Below are 13,095 nucleotides of genomic sequence, written 5' to 3' on the forward strand. Positions count from 1 at the left end.
CTGAATTGTACGAATTTATCAATGTTATTTGGTCAAACTAATAGTTAATTGTGTCAGTGACATTTTTGCGACTTTTCATTTGACATTAATACGGTAGGAATTAATATAATATTAGCCCGCTCTATATCGCGGTATGAATTTTAACGGTATTTCTTTTTTCTTTATAAGAAATACGTATCGTTTTTAAAATTTTAAAGAAATTCTAGAAATTAAGTTGTATGATAATATTTTAATAAAATCCTAATTTTGAATAAATAAAAATTTTCTCTTTTTTATATATATACTTACCTAATATAATATAAAGTAATATAGATTTAACTTAGACCAACATATTAGTTTCTCTTTGTTCCAGTTCTCGAACAAAAAAATTGTTTTAAAATTCTCTAAATATTTGATGATAATGATAATAAAGAGAAAGAGCGATTCGAGGAATGTGAAGAGAGTCCTATATAGAATATTTCTATATATACCGTAAATCGTATAAATCACTCCAACAATCTCGTATATGTGTATTATACACATGGTTCGCATTCCTGAGAAATAAAGCGACCGTGCTGTTCCTCGACTATTTTCCCTCGTGAGCTCTATTCCATTTCCATGATACGTATCTATTTATGTATAGAAAATGCGGTGCGTCGCTGCATCCGGTGCACGATCGCTGTTTCGAATTCAATAGAGCGTATTTCACGATTCTTACGTTACACCTTACGATTACGAGTGCAAGTGTAACGTTGTATAAATAAAAGCACTCGGTCACGGAAGGCGGTTACTCGTACGAGAATCCAAGAAAACGTTGAATTCTCGTCGACGGAGGCTGCGGACATTGAAGTCTTTCATTGGGACAAGACGGAGGCTGCAGGCATTGAAGTCTCTTTCATTGGGACAAGACGAAGGCGTCTATTTGTCGTCTTTTTATTATAAAAGAAAAACAGGAGGTGTCACATAATGGAAGCACACAGTCAAACATCAAATAAATATTAATATAAGATGTAACGAATAAATAACGCGCGCGAGTTCGCGTAAATATACATACATAAAACAATGAGCATTTTCCAGAGGTACTGGTGACTGGCCGCTGGATCAATCGACCGTATAGAATAAAGCAACAGAAAGAAGAAAAGGGAGAGAATAACAAAAAATAGAGGATTACACATAAACATAAGGGTAGAAAACAAAAGGATAGGAAAGGTTCGGAGAGAGAGATTTCAAGCTCAACAAAATTTTACAGTTAAATGGCGGACGTCGCAGGAGTTGTAGACAGGTATTGGCAATTTTTCTTCGAATACAAGATAGACTAGGTATTTTTTGTACATGGCGGTAGTCATAAGTGAGAGAAAGGGAGGAGATAATGAAGGAAACGAGAGAGAGTGAAGCGGATGCTAGTGGAACGAAAGGGAACATCGAATCGTTGCAAGAGAGAAATGCGAGAAACAAGATGGAGAGACTTTCTATGGTATGGATTAGCTTATGCCTGGGGTTGGTGGGCGCGATAAGCGATTTCATGGGCATCCTGCGGCAAACTTCTGGCCCATCCGTGTCCGCTGCTGCCGTAACCACCGCCGCCGCCGTAATCGCCACCGCCGTAACCGCCACCACCATGGCCGCCGTCGTCGTGGCTGACCACGTGGCTACTGCTGTGATGCGGATGCGAGACCACTTCGTAGGTCACGTGCTTTTGTCCGCTGAGGAGCTTCTTCAGTCCGATGATGGCCGAGATCACGAGAGCAATCTTGCCGATGAGCAGGGCCTTACCGGCTATCAGGGCGATCGCGCCAAGTGCCAGCGGCAATAAAGCGGCCGCTTTCAAGGCTATGGCCATCAACAGAGGTCCCAAGATCTTCTGCGCCTTCTCTGCAAAGTTTCAAATATTTTAGCTTTATGGCAACGAACGCTTTTTATATTTTAAACAACTTTTTCAAAAAGAACTTTCTTCAAATAGCTTCTTCACAGTATTAATAATGTATTTATAATTGCATTGCGACTTTATCTCGCTTTAATTTCACATTAATAAGTGCTTTTAAAATGTATGTTTAATATAAAAAAAATGTTTTCTATTTCTGCTGATAGATTCTTTAATTATGATTTAATAGTATGATCAATGTGATTAATTATCGTAAATATTAAGACGTTTGGTTTTGTGTAAAATAAAGCATATGTGTTCACATATTCATTTATCGGTAAATGTAGGATATGAATACGGGCCACGAAGGTTAATGCTATCATTATTTTCTCTTTACACTTCTGTGGAGAACGGGAATCTAAATACATCACGAGATGTAGTCAGTACATGTTAGAATATACGGTTTTGCTCCATGAAGCCCCTCAATTATCCTATTACGAGATGTACTATCAAGATACGTATTTTTATCAAACAACGAATAAATTACAAATGATATATAGTGATTTGTTTGAGCAAGAAACGCATATCCATTTCACGTACACTTCTTTTTATACAACTGTCTTGTAATTATACATAATTTGATAAAGATACCAATTTAGAATTATGAGAATGTGTTGGCACAAATTGAGTTAGAAGTTAGAAGATAATAACATCGCGTTGTATGTAATATATGGATACATTAAAAATGATCTAAAAAAATCGATTAAATTATTGTAAAAAATATTTCCAATTTTTTCTTAATTATAACATCATAATACAACGATTCAAGATAATATATATGAGTTTCAGATATCAAGATAATATATATGAGTTTGTATTTATAAATGACGTGATGTATAATCTCCTGAATAAATTTGTATAAAATATTAATTTTGCTTCATTTCCACGTGACTGAATTAATCACCGAATAACAGTACGAGCAACTCGCATAACTAGATGCTAACTCGAAATACAGCATGTATACGCAAGGTAAATCATTGTAAATTCGATAATAATAATGGTTCTCCGTAAATCACATCGCGCCAAATATGGAGACGCACAGTACTTTTAAAGTGGAATAACGCCGAAGGTCAAGGCGAAGTACCAAGATGGAAAGTATGTCAAAAATCTCGTTCGGTAGGATCTCTCTCTCTCTCTCTCTCTCTCTCCCTTTTATCTCTGTGTCTCTCTCCTGATCTTTCGATATCCCCGGCGCTTTCCTCCCGATCCTCTTCAGTCGAGGAGGTTCAAGGGGAAGCGGAACCAGTTCTTCAGTGGGTCAACGTCTGCGACCGGTATTGACTTCCTCGTCATCATCGTCGCGTGTTCACACACGACGACGATGAACGCCGAGAATTCTCGTACCGCAGCTGACGTTGGCCCGATAAACTCGTGTGATTACCTCTTCGGTATGCGAATAATTTATATCTTTTTCTTTTCTATTATGACTTTACACAAACATTTTTTTTCAAAGCAAAACGTAAGTTAGCAACAGAGAGATTTATATTAAAAAAATATTTATATATTGAGAATAATTTAAATAATAAAAATATTTTTTAATAATATTTTAAATTTATATATTAATAATTTTATATATGTAATATTACAATAGATTATTTAAATATATAATATTATTAATAATATAATTAAACGATAACGTATACAAAATAATGATTTTTTTCTCATATTATAAAGCAATCACGATGACCAAGATAATTATTAAGTATGATATTCGAGCAAGCGTTCTAAACAACACGATGATTCAATTGATTGAAAACCTGATTAATAATTATTCAATTATTGCGCTAGTCTCACTTTCGATCTTTTATTTAACAAGTACAAGCGTAACGAAAATCTTTCACGAATAACAAAACATAATTAGAGACTAGAAACGCCACATCGTAACCGGTTTATCACATCCAAGCGCAATTGTAAGTTAATATTCTTACATCACTGTCTCAGAGAATATACATAAATTTCAAATGATAATATACTCACTCTTTTTTCCACGGCTCTCGACGGCGTTATCGCTCAAGTCCTCGAAGCTGCGTCCAGCAGACTCAATCGCTCCCAAAATGTCGCTGCCCTTGAGGTCAACTTTAACGGAGTGCGTCCTTAGGAACCTTCCAAGACGATCGAACAAGAGCGTATCGAAATCGCTGGATTCGATAGATCTGGCAAAAATTGTAAGAATAAATATTTTCTAAGAGTTACAAACGGAATTCTCTTAATCACTAATTCCCTCTCTCTCTCTCTCTCTCTCTCTCACACAAAACAAGAACCAACCTAGGTGCACCCTCGCCCTCGGTGCTGGACGTCTTCACGACGGTGATGCCCTCGGACAGCGTAATATCCTCTTTATCGGCCAGCATCTTGTCGACGAAGGTGAATACTTTGTACTTGATGCAGCTGATGGACTCCTTCTTCAGACAGTCGGCATATATGGCCGACATCAGGTCGTTCTCACTTCCGCTAACCTTGTCGCTGGTCGGCAATGCCAGGGTCGCGGTCAACGCCGCCGACAGGCACAATAACGTCACGAAATGCTTGGCCATGGTGACCGAGTGCGACTCCACCGCGTTCTACGCGTTCTCGTGCGAACGATGAGCCGAGGATAATCGCGTGCGGTACGGTTCTCTTGGCTCCTTCGTGCCCCAACAACGTGCAGCCGCGTTCGTACGTATAGCCAGACACGCCAGGATGCGCCGATGCTGCCTCGTGTGTTACATCTAAAAGAGGTTGCTTTGCTTTTATACCGAAGTATCGCACGAGGGGAGCCTTCGTGGGTTCGCGGGCCATCGCATTCGCATCGTACGCTCTCTCATCCCCCTCCTTTCGAGGCTCCTCTCTCATCACCCCCCACCCCTTTCTCTCTCTTGCTCTATCGAGTGTGTCGGGTACCGCGGGAGTTCCCCACGCTTCCTCCCCTTTCATCGACCTTTCCTCTCGTCAGCCCGTTTATTTCGGCAAGGTAAAAACTGCGGACCGTGAAGGAGAAAAAAAAACGGAAGCTCGAGAGTAGGAGAAGAAGAAGAAGAGGAAAGATGAATATATAATAAGAGAATCTCACGGTACACATATATACATATATTCAGAATTCTTCAAACAGAATTAATTCTCGAAATAATGTACTATACATATTTTCATATTCTTCCGTTTTATCGTATTTATCTTCTTCGTATTTCATCGCCCACCTCTTCCTGCATTCAAGTCCAGCGTGTTCTCACGCTATGGACCTACTTTAAAACATATTAACTTGTGACAGAAGGGGAGCCCCTCCAATACAGTCCGAACCAGATTCGATGAGAGAAACTTACAACACGGTGGAAACCTATAGACATTCAGGACGACAGAAAAAGTATACGTGGGTCCTATATGATTTGCCGCACCACTTCACTCGTCTATATACCCGTCTATGATTATTACGAGAGTGTTGTGCGACTTGAATGACCGTAGCTCGTGCGGGAATCCGCGTATGTGTCGTGCATCGACGTTGATTCGAGACGGCTAATCAAAAAATTCTGGTCAACTGCGAGATTCCACGATGGTCATTTTGCCGGTCTGCAATTCACGGAACGCGAATGTTTCTAGGGCTCATAAACCGAATTACAACTATTCGATATTTCTCTTCGTTTATTCAAATAATCGCAGAAGCTCCGCCGATCGCTCCAGATACTTTAGTTCAACGAGGTCGTGCAGTTTCGACAGATACACGCTTGTATTGATGATGAATCCGGCGGCGGATGCGATTCTACAACCTCCATTAGCAACGACTGGTGACTCATGTCTTGCTACTTCGGCTTGATTAATTCTTTGTAATAGAAGTGGCACGATGTAACATGCCAAGAGTTTAGATAGCCGGTTACGGTGCAATTCTTTTTCATTCTTCCATTTCCTTTACGTTATTTCTCTGACTACAATGGCGAATTGTACACGTACAATGGAAATTATCTTGTCGCCTGATCGTTTAATTTTTATCTGGAAATTGCATTTTACGGCGATTACTTATCTATCGTCGTGTGTAGAGCTAAAACCACACGCGTATTCCATCGCAATTCGTAGTATATCAGAGCGACGATTAATTGTTGCAGGTGATATCTCTCTCGGTCCACCACCGAAAAATTCATCGACAAATGATGAAGACGAGATGTTATCCCTGAAACGAGGTCACTCACCTATTTATAACTAGGTCGAGAGTTGGGCGATCGTTTTGGTCTCTCTCTCTCTCTCTCTCTTTTATATTATCTCTCTCTCTCTCTCTCCTCTTTATATCTGTCTCTCTTTCTCTTTTTCTTGCTCCTTTCCACGGTAACGACGTTCTCGATCCCGACTTCACTCGGGAAGAGATCAAGATCCCCCGGTACGCGAGAGCGAATGTCGCCTTGAGCGAAATCACACACCTGACGCGGTAACCCGGGTTCTTTAAAACTTCAAGCGAGATAAACAAGAAATTACTTCTGCACCTTCTTAAACAAAAGCGAATGTCTCGCATAATTGAAAAAAAAATTAATAAACGACGTATTTAGCATTGTAGTTCATTCTAAAGATTATTCCAATTTAAATCAGCTTTTTTTCTATTATACAAATTATTGTATAAACTTTAAACATGTACAATAGAATAATCGACAGATATATCTAAATATATTTAATATTTATCTCTTTCACACAAGTACTTGACAAATTCACAGTGATATAAAATTAATTAATATATATTAGAAGTGCGTTAAAATTTATAAACACGTTTTTCATTTCTGAATCAGCGCACTAAAGCGTCAAAAAAATTGCCGAAAGTCTTCCATAAATTAGGTTTCTTAGGAATTGCCAGAAAATGCCTTAGGGGAGACAGAAAGAGAGATCGCGATGCTGACGAGGAAGATATGGAGAACCAGGGAAACCGGACTCGAGTGTCGCGATGTGCTCCTGTGATACCAATTAGTCAGCCGCGCCGAGAGCAATTAAGTGCGAGAGCGCCAATTAGATTTCGTTGTGGCAGATATACCCATTCCGTACGACAATGTGACCCTGGCCGTGGAACGTTGAAAGTTATGGGAAAGGTAACGGTTGCTCGGTGATTGTTTCGAAATCGCGGCGCTCGGTTAAGTTCAAGGTATACCAGCCGGCATCTCTCAAGCCAATCTGCAATCGTACTCGTGCACGTATGCACGTACTGTATGCGATATCAACACCTAATGCATAGCCGGCATGTGCCGAAGATATCATAGCTCATCTCACTAGAAATGCATCTCATGAATGAAGCTTATCTCGAAGAACATTGCACGTTTGGATGCGTAATGATGGAAGATTAGAAAGTAGATGAAGTGCGATGAATTCTCGCAAATTTTAAACCGAGCGACTTGCTAAACAAACGGAATCAAAATTATATTTTTTAATTCTTTTTTAAGTAATATTTTCATTATTTCTAATATTATAAATATAAATAAATGCGTATTTTCGCGAATGTAACTTAAAATGTTTCAAGTTCTACCCGAAAGAAAATTATTGTACGCAAAATTGATCGTTATGCAAAAATGGCACGAAGAGATTTCTTTGTCCCGATGCAATGATGCACGCGTCTAACAATGTTTTAAGAAGTCGACCCGTCACTAGGAAATCTAGTAACCCAGTGACGCATGAGAAATTCTAAAAACTAATCATAACGTGAGAATCTTGTACCTGGATTTAGACGCGGATAAAAGACGCGTTCAGCATGGAACTTTACGACTCTCTAATAATGAAACGACGGACAAGTCGACGCTGCAAACGCGGAGAAATTCCGCTTTTGTGAGTTCGAAGAACGGCTTTATTCATCCGTTTGTACATCCGTGATAGGCTGCAGTGCCAATTTTCACATTTTTTAAATTTGTTCTATGCATGATTTAGTATAATTCTCAGAATTACAAAAGGAATATTATTTTCCTGATTATAAAATGTTTCACAAATCTATGACAGTATAAAAAATGGAGACATTAAAGTTGATTAATTTAACGATTAATTTAAAATTGACTAATTTAAAAGAAAAAATTATTACGTGGCAAGGATTAAAATATCTGTGTCATGCAAAAAAATGTAAAACAAAATTTTAAAAAATTCATAGTATACTATAATATGAAATGGTAAAATTTACATAAGATAAATTTATGAAATAATAAAGAAAGGGAACTGTTTAAAATTTTCTTAAGACTCAAGACATTCATTCCAATCTTCATAGTATTAATATAGTTATATTACATCGTGTGCTCGGCCTTACCGCAAACGAAAGTAATTCCTCTTCCTCTCAAAGCAATTTCGCATCTTTTTCTTCTTTTTGGGGCAATGTCATGATTATCGTTGTTACAGAGAAGCGAGTAACGAAGCGTAACAATCGACTTTTTGCACTGGTGCATCCTTTTTCTTTGCAAAGCTCTATTTCTATGCATTTATTCGCATCTCGTGCAAATAATTTGTTTTCCGATGCATTTTATACATTTCTATTTCTTACTTATATGCACATTTCATTAAAGTATCCATAAATTAGAATCGCGTTATTCGAATCGAAGAAGAATAATAAAACAATAATCATACATTTTATTGTATTTTCCGACTTGTCCACTTATCTCATTTTTTTCTCGACATTCTAAAATAATGGAACCGGTATGCACATACTTATCTGTCGAAATTAAAATTCCTCTAACTGCATTCGGTGGAATTTTAGTACACGGCATGAAGAAGAAGCTATCTTGCCTCAACCTCCATTTTAGCTATTTATTTGTCTTCTACTATGTAGGACTTAAGGGGACATCAATTTCGAAACATTTAGTGTAGTAAGTCTGTCTCCTCGACCCGATTGAGAATGATGTACGCGAGTCGCGACCTCCTCTCGACCTCAAGCTTGAGGAAACAACTGACTACGACCGGATGCACCTGAGACATGCACTTTCCCCCGCAGTCACATGAAACGGCCGAGAGTCAGCCGACATTTCCATCTCGTCGGCTCGATTTCAAGCGGCCGGATGACTCGTCAAGGAGAGCGCAACAACTCGCGATACATTAACGATTTCGAATTTATTCTTTATGCAATGCGGTCGTCGCGAAGAGTTTCGCTCGCGGAAAAAAAAGGGAAAAAAATGTTTTGAATCTTCCTGGAAGACTGGAAAGTTGCGCCATTATGATGATTTCTCTTTTTCGAAGCTTCTCGCTTGACTCGTGAATGATTTGCGAATTCGACACCAAGAATGAAAACATAGTGAATAATACGCGAGACGCGCTCCTTTATTAAATTATTAGCGGAATCAGTTATCAAATCATTCACGTATTATGGATTGGAACTTTCACTGTTGATTAAATGAGAGAGAGTTCTTATTAAATTGATCACCAGAATTAACAGTTATCGTGTAGGTTATATATCATTTAACTTTTCGAAAATATGTCACTAGATGTATTAAGACATTTATTATAATCTAAGTGTGTGTGTGTGTGTGCATCAAATTATATATTTATCACGTGCAATCAGCTAATATTTTACGACATGGGAAAAAATCGGGAAAGGATTTCAATCATTGACACATTCAATTTTTTTTTATAAATAATATTAATGAACATGCATATTACAAAGCATACATATTCGTAAGGATGTAACTGTGTTGCATATACATCGTATTGGACTAGATGTAATCATGATTCATCAACTGCGTCTCAATTGAGTTCTGCTACAGATCGTAATCAAGCCGAAGCTCGAGCTAAAATTGCGATGGCGAAGTCATCATAATATGTAATATTGCATATCTCTCGACGAATAATACAAAGACATAATTCACGACTTACGACTTCGCCGATCGAACGTATCGCGACGTAAGCTTCTCAGCTTAATTCGATTTTACGCTTTATCCGCTCGATCTATTCGCAAACGCGTATGCGAGCGAGAGATATTAATTTTATGTACATTGCGCGGAAGGGTCAGACGCCCTATTTACTATTAAATGATATAAATAAGAATAAATATCTCCATAAAATCGCGAACAATGAAGGATCGACGGTGAAGCTCGAGTCACTCGACTTTCGTCGATGTCTCGTTTTTCCCGTCGCTCATTATTCAATGAAAAAGAAGAAGAGGAAGAAGAAGAGTTACAGAAGATAACATCAACAAGGGAGCATCGTTAGTGATGGTGATATCCGGAGTACGCCTGGCTGTGCGAGTAAGCGTGAGGATCTTCCCAACCGGAAGAGCTGCCGGAAGACCATCCATTGGATACGGGAGCGGACCATCCACCGCTCACGGGACCAGACCAACCCCCAGATGAAGCGGGTCCGCTCCAGCCGCTATTGTAAGCGGTAACGTCGTGGTGATAGCCGCCGCTCTTCTTCGCCCAGAGAGCCTTCAAACCGATAAAGGCAGAAATGGCGAGAGAAATGAGGGACGCGAAGATCGCCTTTTTCGCTATGATAGAGATGGCGAAGTACGCGAGAGTCATTAAGAGACCGATCTTCACTTTCGCGGCAATTAGGATAGGTATGAGCCCCTTTATCCCCTTCTTTTTGCCTCGACCTAAAATGAGATCAAGAGATTTGTTGAGAAATAATTGCGTAAGAGATGCATGTGTAATAGCAAATTAATTTTATCATCGATACGCGGTAATCGTGTCTATCAATTTTGACATTACCTTCGACAACATCGTCGACGGCTTGACGAATCTCTGGTGGCACAGACTCGCTGATGGCACGAGCCGAGTCACGGATTTTTTCGAAGGCGGGTGCAAGATTGATCTGAAAGAATCAAATTTAAATTTAACCACCCTATATTTACGTCGATTGCGTAATTATAAAATAATTGTCAAATTTTTGTATTAATTATCGTAAACGTATTGCGTTTCACTGATGTAGAAAATACTTGATTTACCCTGAGGCTGCGACCGGACAAGAACTCTCCGGCTTCATCGCTAATAAAGTTCTCGAGGGTGTTTTGTCTCTCGTTGATATCGTTAGCGGCGTCTATCTCTTGATCGTACGCGAGTTCCTTGCCGGATCTAGCACTCCTGTCATCGGAATGACTTTTCACAAGGCTCACTCCGTTCACAAGCTCAAGTTTATCCTTGGCGAAGAACTCCTTGGCGGTTCTGTACAGAGTTTTCTGCACGCAGGCTATGCTGTCTTCCTTGAGGCATTCGTCGATGCTCTGTCCGGCGATTAGGACGACGGACGCGGTCGTCAAAATCAGCAGCTTCTTCAACATCTCGGTGACTCCGTGCGAAAAGTTCCACGAAAAACAAAGTTAACACCAGATCGCGGCGCGACGCGTTCGATAGATCTACGATGGTTAGATCTCCCTTTTCCGAAAGCCGTTCCGTGCGTAGTGAAATTTCGTGTGGTCCATCGGACAATCTCTTTAGCTTTATATTTGGCGGGCCCCTCCTTTACACCGTCTCCACCGTTGTGACCGCCCCACTGCCTTTTTTTCTGTCCATTTGACGTGCGTGGATGCGTAAGCATCGCGTGCGTCGCGCATCCGTTTAACCGGCACATCGCCGATGTATAGATGTGTTGGTTCAATAGACGATAGGTGTACCTATGACGAGGTTCGACCACGCCGCCAACCGCGACTGCGACCTGCGACCTACCTACGGCAGAGCAAATAGAGGCCGGGTGTGTAAAGGAGCTACGAGGGACAACGCCTTCATCAGTAGTAAAAACGCTTTCTTCCAACAATGTACTTCTTAAGCATACGAGAACAATTTTTGCATTGTGATATGTGTTACATATGCAATATCTTTCATCGAGCACACGTTGAATATCCGGTCAAAAATGCGAGTACAACGCATAGAGTAATAAAATAGAAATACTTCTGGCTACCTCAAAGAGCCACTCTAATGCTGCGCGGTTGGGTTGTAAAGGATAGAAAATAGCACGCACATATTAAGTGTGTACGATATTTCTATTTTCGTATTTATGGTATAGGATGACATTACTTATCACTTAAATTTAGCACGTTAACAGAACTTGATTTTTATAATAATGGGAATTTAATAACATTCTTGTCGGATATCAGAGAAATTATATTTCAAAATTGCTACCTGTATCTCTTATTATAAAATAAAATAAATGACTTGCTTATGTGATGTCTTAAATCTTATGACATAACATACAGTATATATGTGCATAATTGGTTTATATTGGTTATGAATACTTATTGTAAAAAAAAATATAAATTATTAATGCCTGCAGAAATAGACTTATCGTGGATTGGACTCACGATATTTCCGCGTGTCCTGATTACTTTGCATACTTACGTATGCAAAATCGAAAAACGGATGGGACCCGAATTTCAAGAATGTGTTAAATCTCATGTAAACACACTCGCGAGAAATCGTCGTTTCAATGATTTTAAATTCCAGTTTTAATACTAACCGACTTTGCATACATGTCAACGCGTATTTTTTTTCCATTTTGGTAGGTATTTATTATCATATTCAATGAAAGACAATAAAAGATGGGAAAGAATCTTCAGCGTATCCATTTTAAGCCAATGTTACTTCAACTGGATAGAAAGCGTAGATGAATTTCATTTTGAAGAACCAGTTGCAAAGAACACGTGGCAGTAATGCATTCATTATGGTTTTCTACAAATAGCAATAAACTGTATTTAATTAACTCAGTATTGCAGTCTTTCACATCATACGTAAAAAAAAAAAAAAAATAGGAACGATAGCGAACGAAATAGCCGTACATATTAAACGTGACCTCTGCGTCTGATTAGATCCCATACTTTTACTACTGAAAACCTCATTTGGGTAAATCGAGAATGCGTAGCTCGTATCGTAGCTACAAGCAAGTTGCAGCGTAACGAGCGATAAAGTAGCTAAAGTAGCTCAACTAGCTTCGTCATTAATTCGAAAGACGTCGATTGTCATTATACAGTTCAAGGGGAAAAGCTCGAAATTATCGTACTCTCTCCTCGTAGATGGATTCTTCGACGCGGATACAAGACACGATCCGGTATGAATGAAAGAAGAAAACTGGTATAGATCACAAATTCAAACATCCCGGATCCAACCTTCATCGCGCCTCATCGCGGACACCACTTTCTACTCTGACCCTGCGACTCTCACGCGGACCACGCTCTGACGGATAACGCCTCTTGTCGTTTTCATTCCGTTCCTCCCGACCTACCGAGAAGGTGCAAAGCACAGACACGCAACAATCAAGCAAATTCTTTGTATGCAGCGAGCATATACGCGCGGCGTGGG

At 39.4% G+C, this 13,095-nt stretch overlaps 2 protein-coding genes across 2 annotated transcripts; both read right to left on the reverse strand.

Annotated features, from left to right (window-relative positions):
* Positions 1 to 872: 872 nt before the first annotated feature.
* Positions 873 to 4,615, reverse strand: LOC114932576 (uncharacterized). The gene is made up of 3 exons (XM_029304851.2): positions 4,166 to 4,615; positions 3,878 to 4,053; positions 873 to 1,851 (listed from the first exon to the last, which is right to left on the reverse strand). Exons 1-3 carry the CDS (start codon positions 4,432 to 4,434, stop codon positions 1,466 to 1,468), a joined length of 831 nt encoding a protein of 276 aa, XP_029160684.1. The 5' UTR covers positions 4,435 to 4,615; the 3' UTR covers positions 873 to 1,465.
* Positions 4,616 to 9,443: 4,828 nt separating this feature from the next.
* Osi6 (DUF1676 domain-containing protein Osi6) lies at positions 9,444 to 11,206 on the reverse strand. The gene is made up of 3 exons (XM_029304871.2): positions 10,752 to 11,206; positions 10,516 to 10,618; positions 9,444 to 10,400 (listed from the first exon to the last, which is right to left on the reverse strand). Exons 1-3 carry the CDS (start codon positions 11,082 to 11,084, stop codon positions 10,012 to 10,014), a joined length of 825 nt encoding a protein of 274 aa, XP_029160704.1. The 5' UTR covers positions 11,085 to 11,206; the 3' UTR covers positions 9,444 to 10,011.
* Positions 11,207 to 13,095: the final 1,889 nt, after the last annotated feature.

This window comes from Nylanderia fulva, unplaced genomic scaffold (assembly GCF_048542155.1).
Source record: "Nylanderia fulva isolate GAGA-0341 unplaced genomic scaffold, ASM4854215v1 Scaffold13, whole genome shotgun sequence".
NCBI lineage: Eukaryota > Metazoa > Arthropoda > Insecta > Hymenoptera > Formicidae > Nylanderia > Nylanderia fulva.

Excerpts from the sequence above, each read along its gene's own strand:
- LOC114932576 (XM_029304851.2), bottom strand. The coding sequence starts at position 4,434 with ATGGCCAAGCATTTCGTGACGTTATTGTGCCTGTCGGCGGCGTTGACC. Across the intron at positions 4,054-4,165 it reads GAGGGCGAGGGTGCACCTAG|ATCTATCGAATCCAGCGATT; the intron begins GTTGGTTCTTGT and ends AATTTTTGCCAG. Across the intron at positions 1,852-3,877 it reads CGAGAGCCGTGGAAAAAAGA|AGAAGGCGCAGAAGATCTTG; the intron begins GTGAGTATATTA and ends GAAACTTTGCAG.
- Osi6 (XM_029304871.2), bottom strand. The coding sequence starts at position 11,084 with ATGTTGAAGAAGCTGCTGATTTTGACGACCGCGTCCGTCGTCCTAATC. Across the intron at positions 10,619-10,751 it reads TGTCCGGTCGCAGCCTCAGG|ATCAATCTTGCACCCGCCTT; the intron begins GTAAATCAAGTA and ends TGATTCTTTCAG. Across the intron at positions 10,401-10,515 it reads CGTCGACGATGTTGTCGAAG|GTCGAGGCAAAAAGAAGGGG; the intron begins GTAATGTCAAAA and ends ATCTCATTTTAG.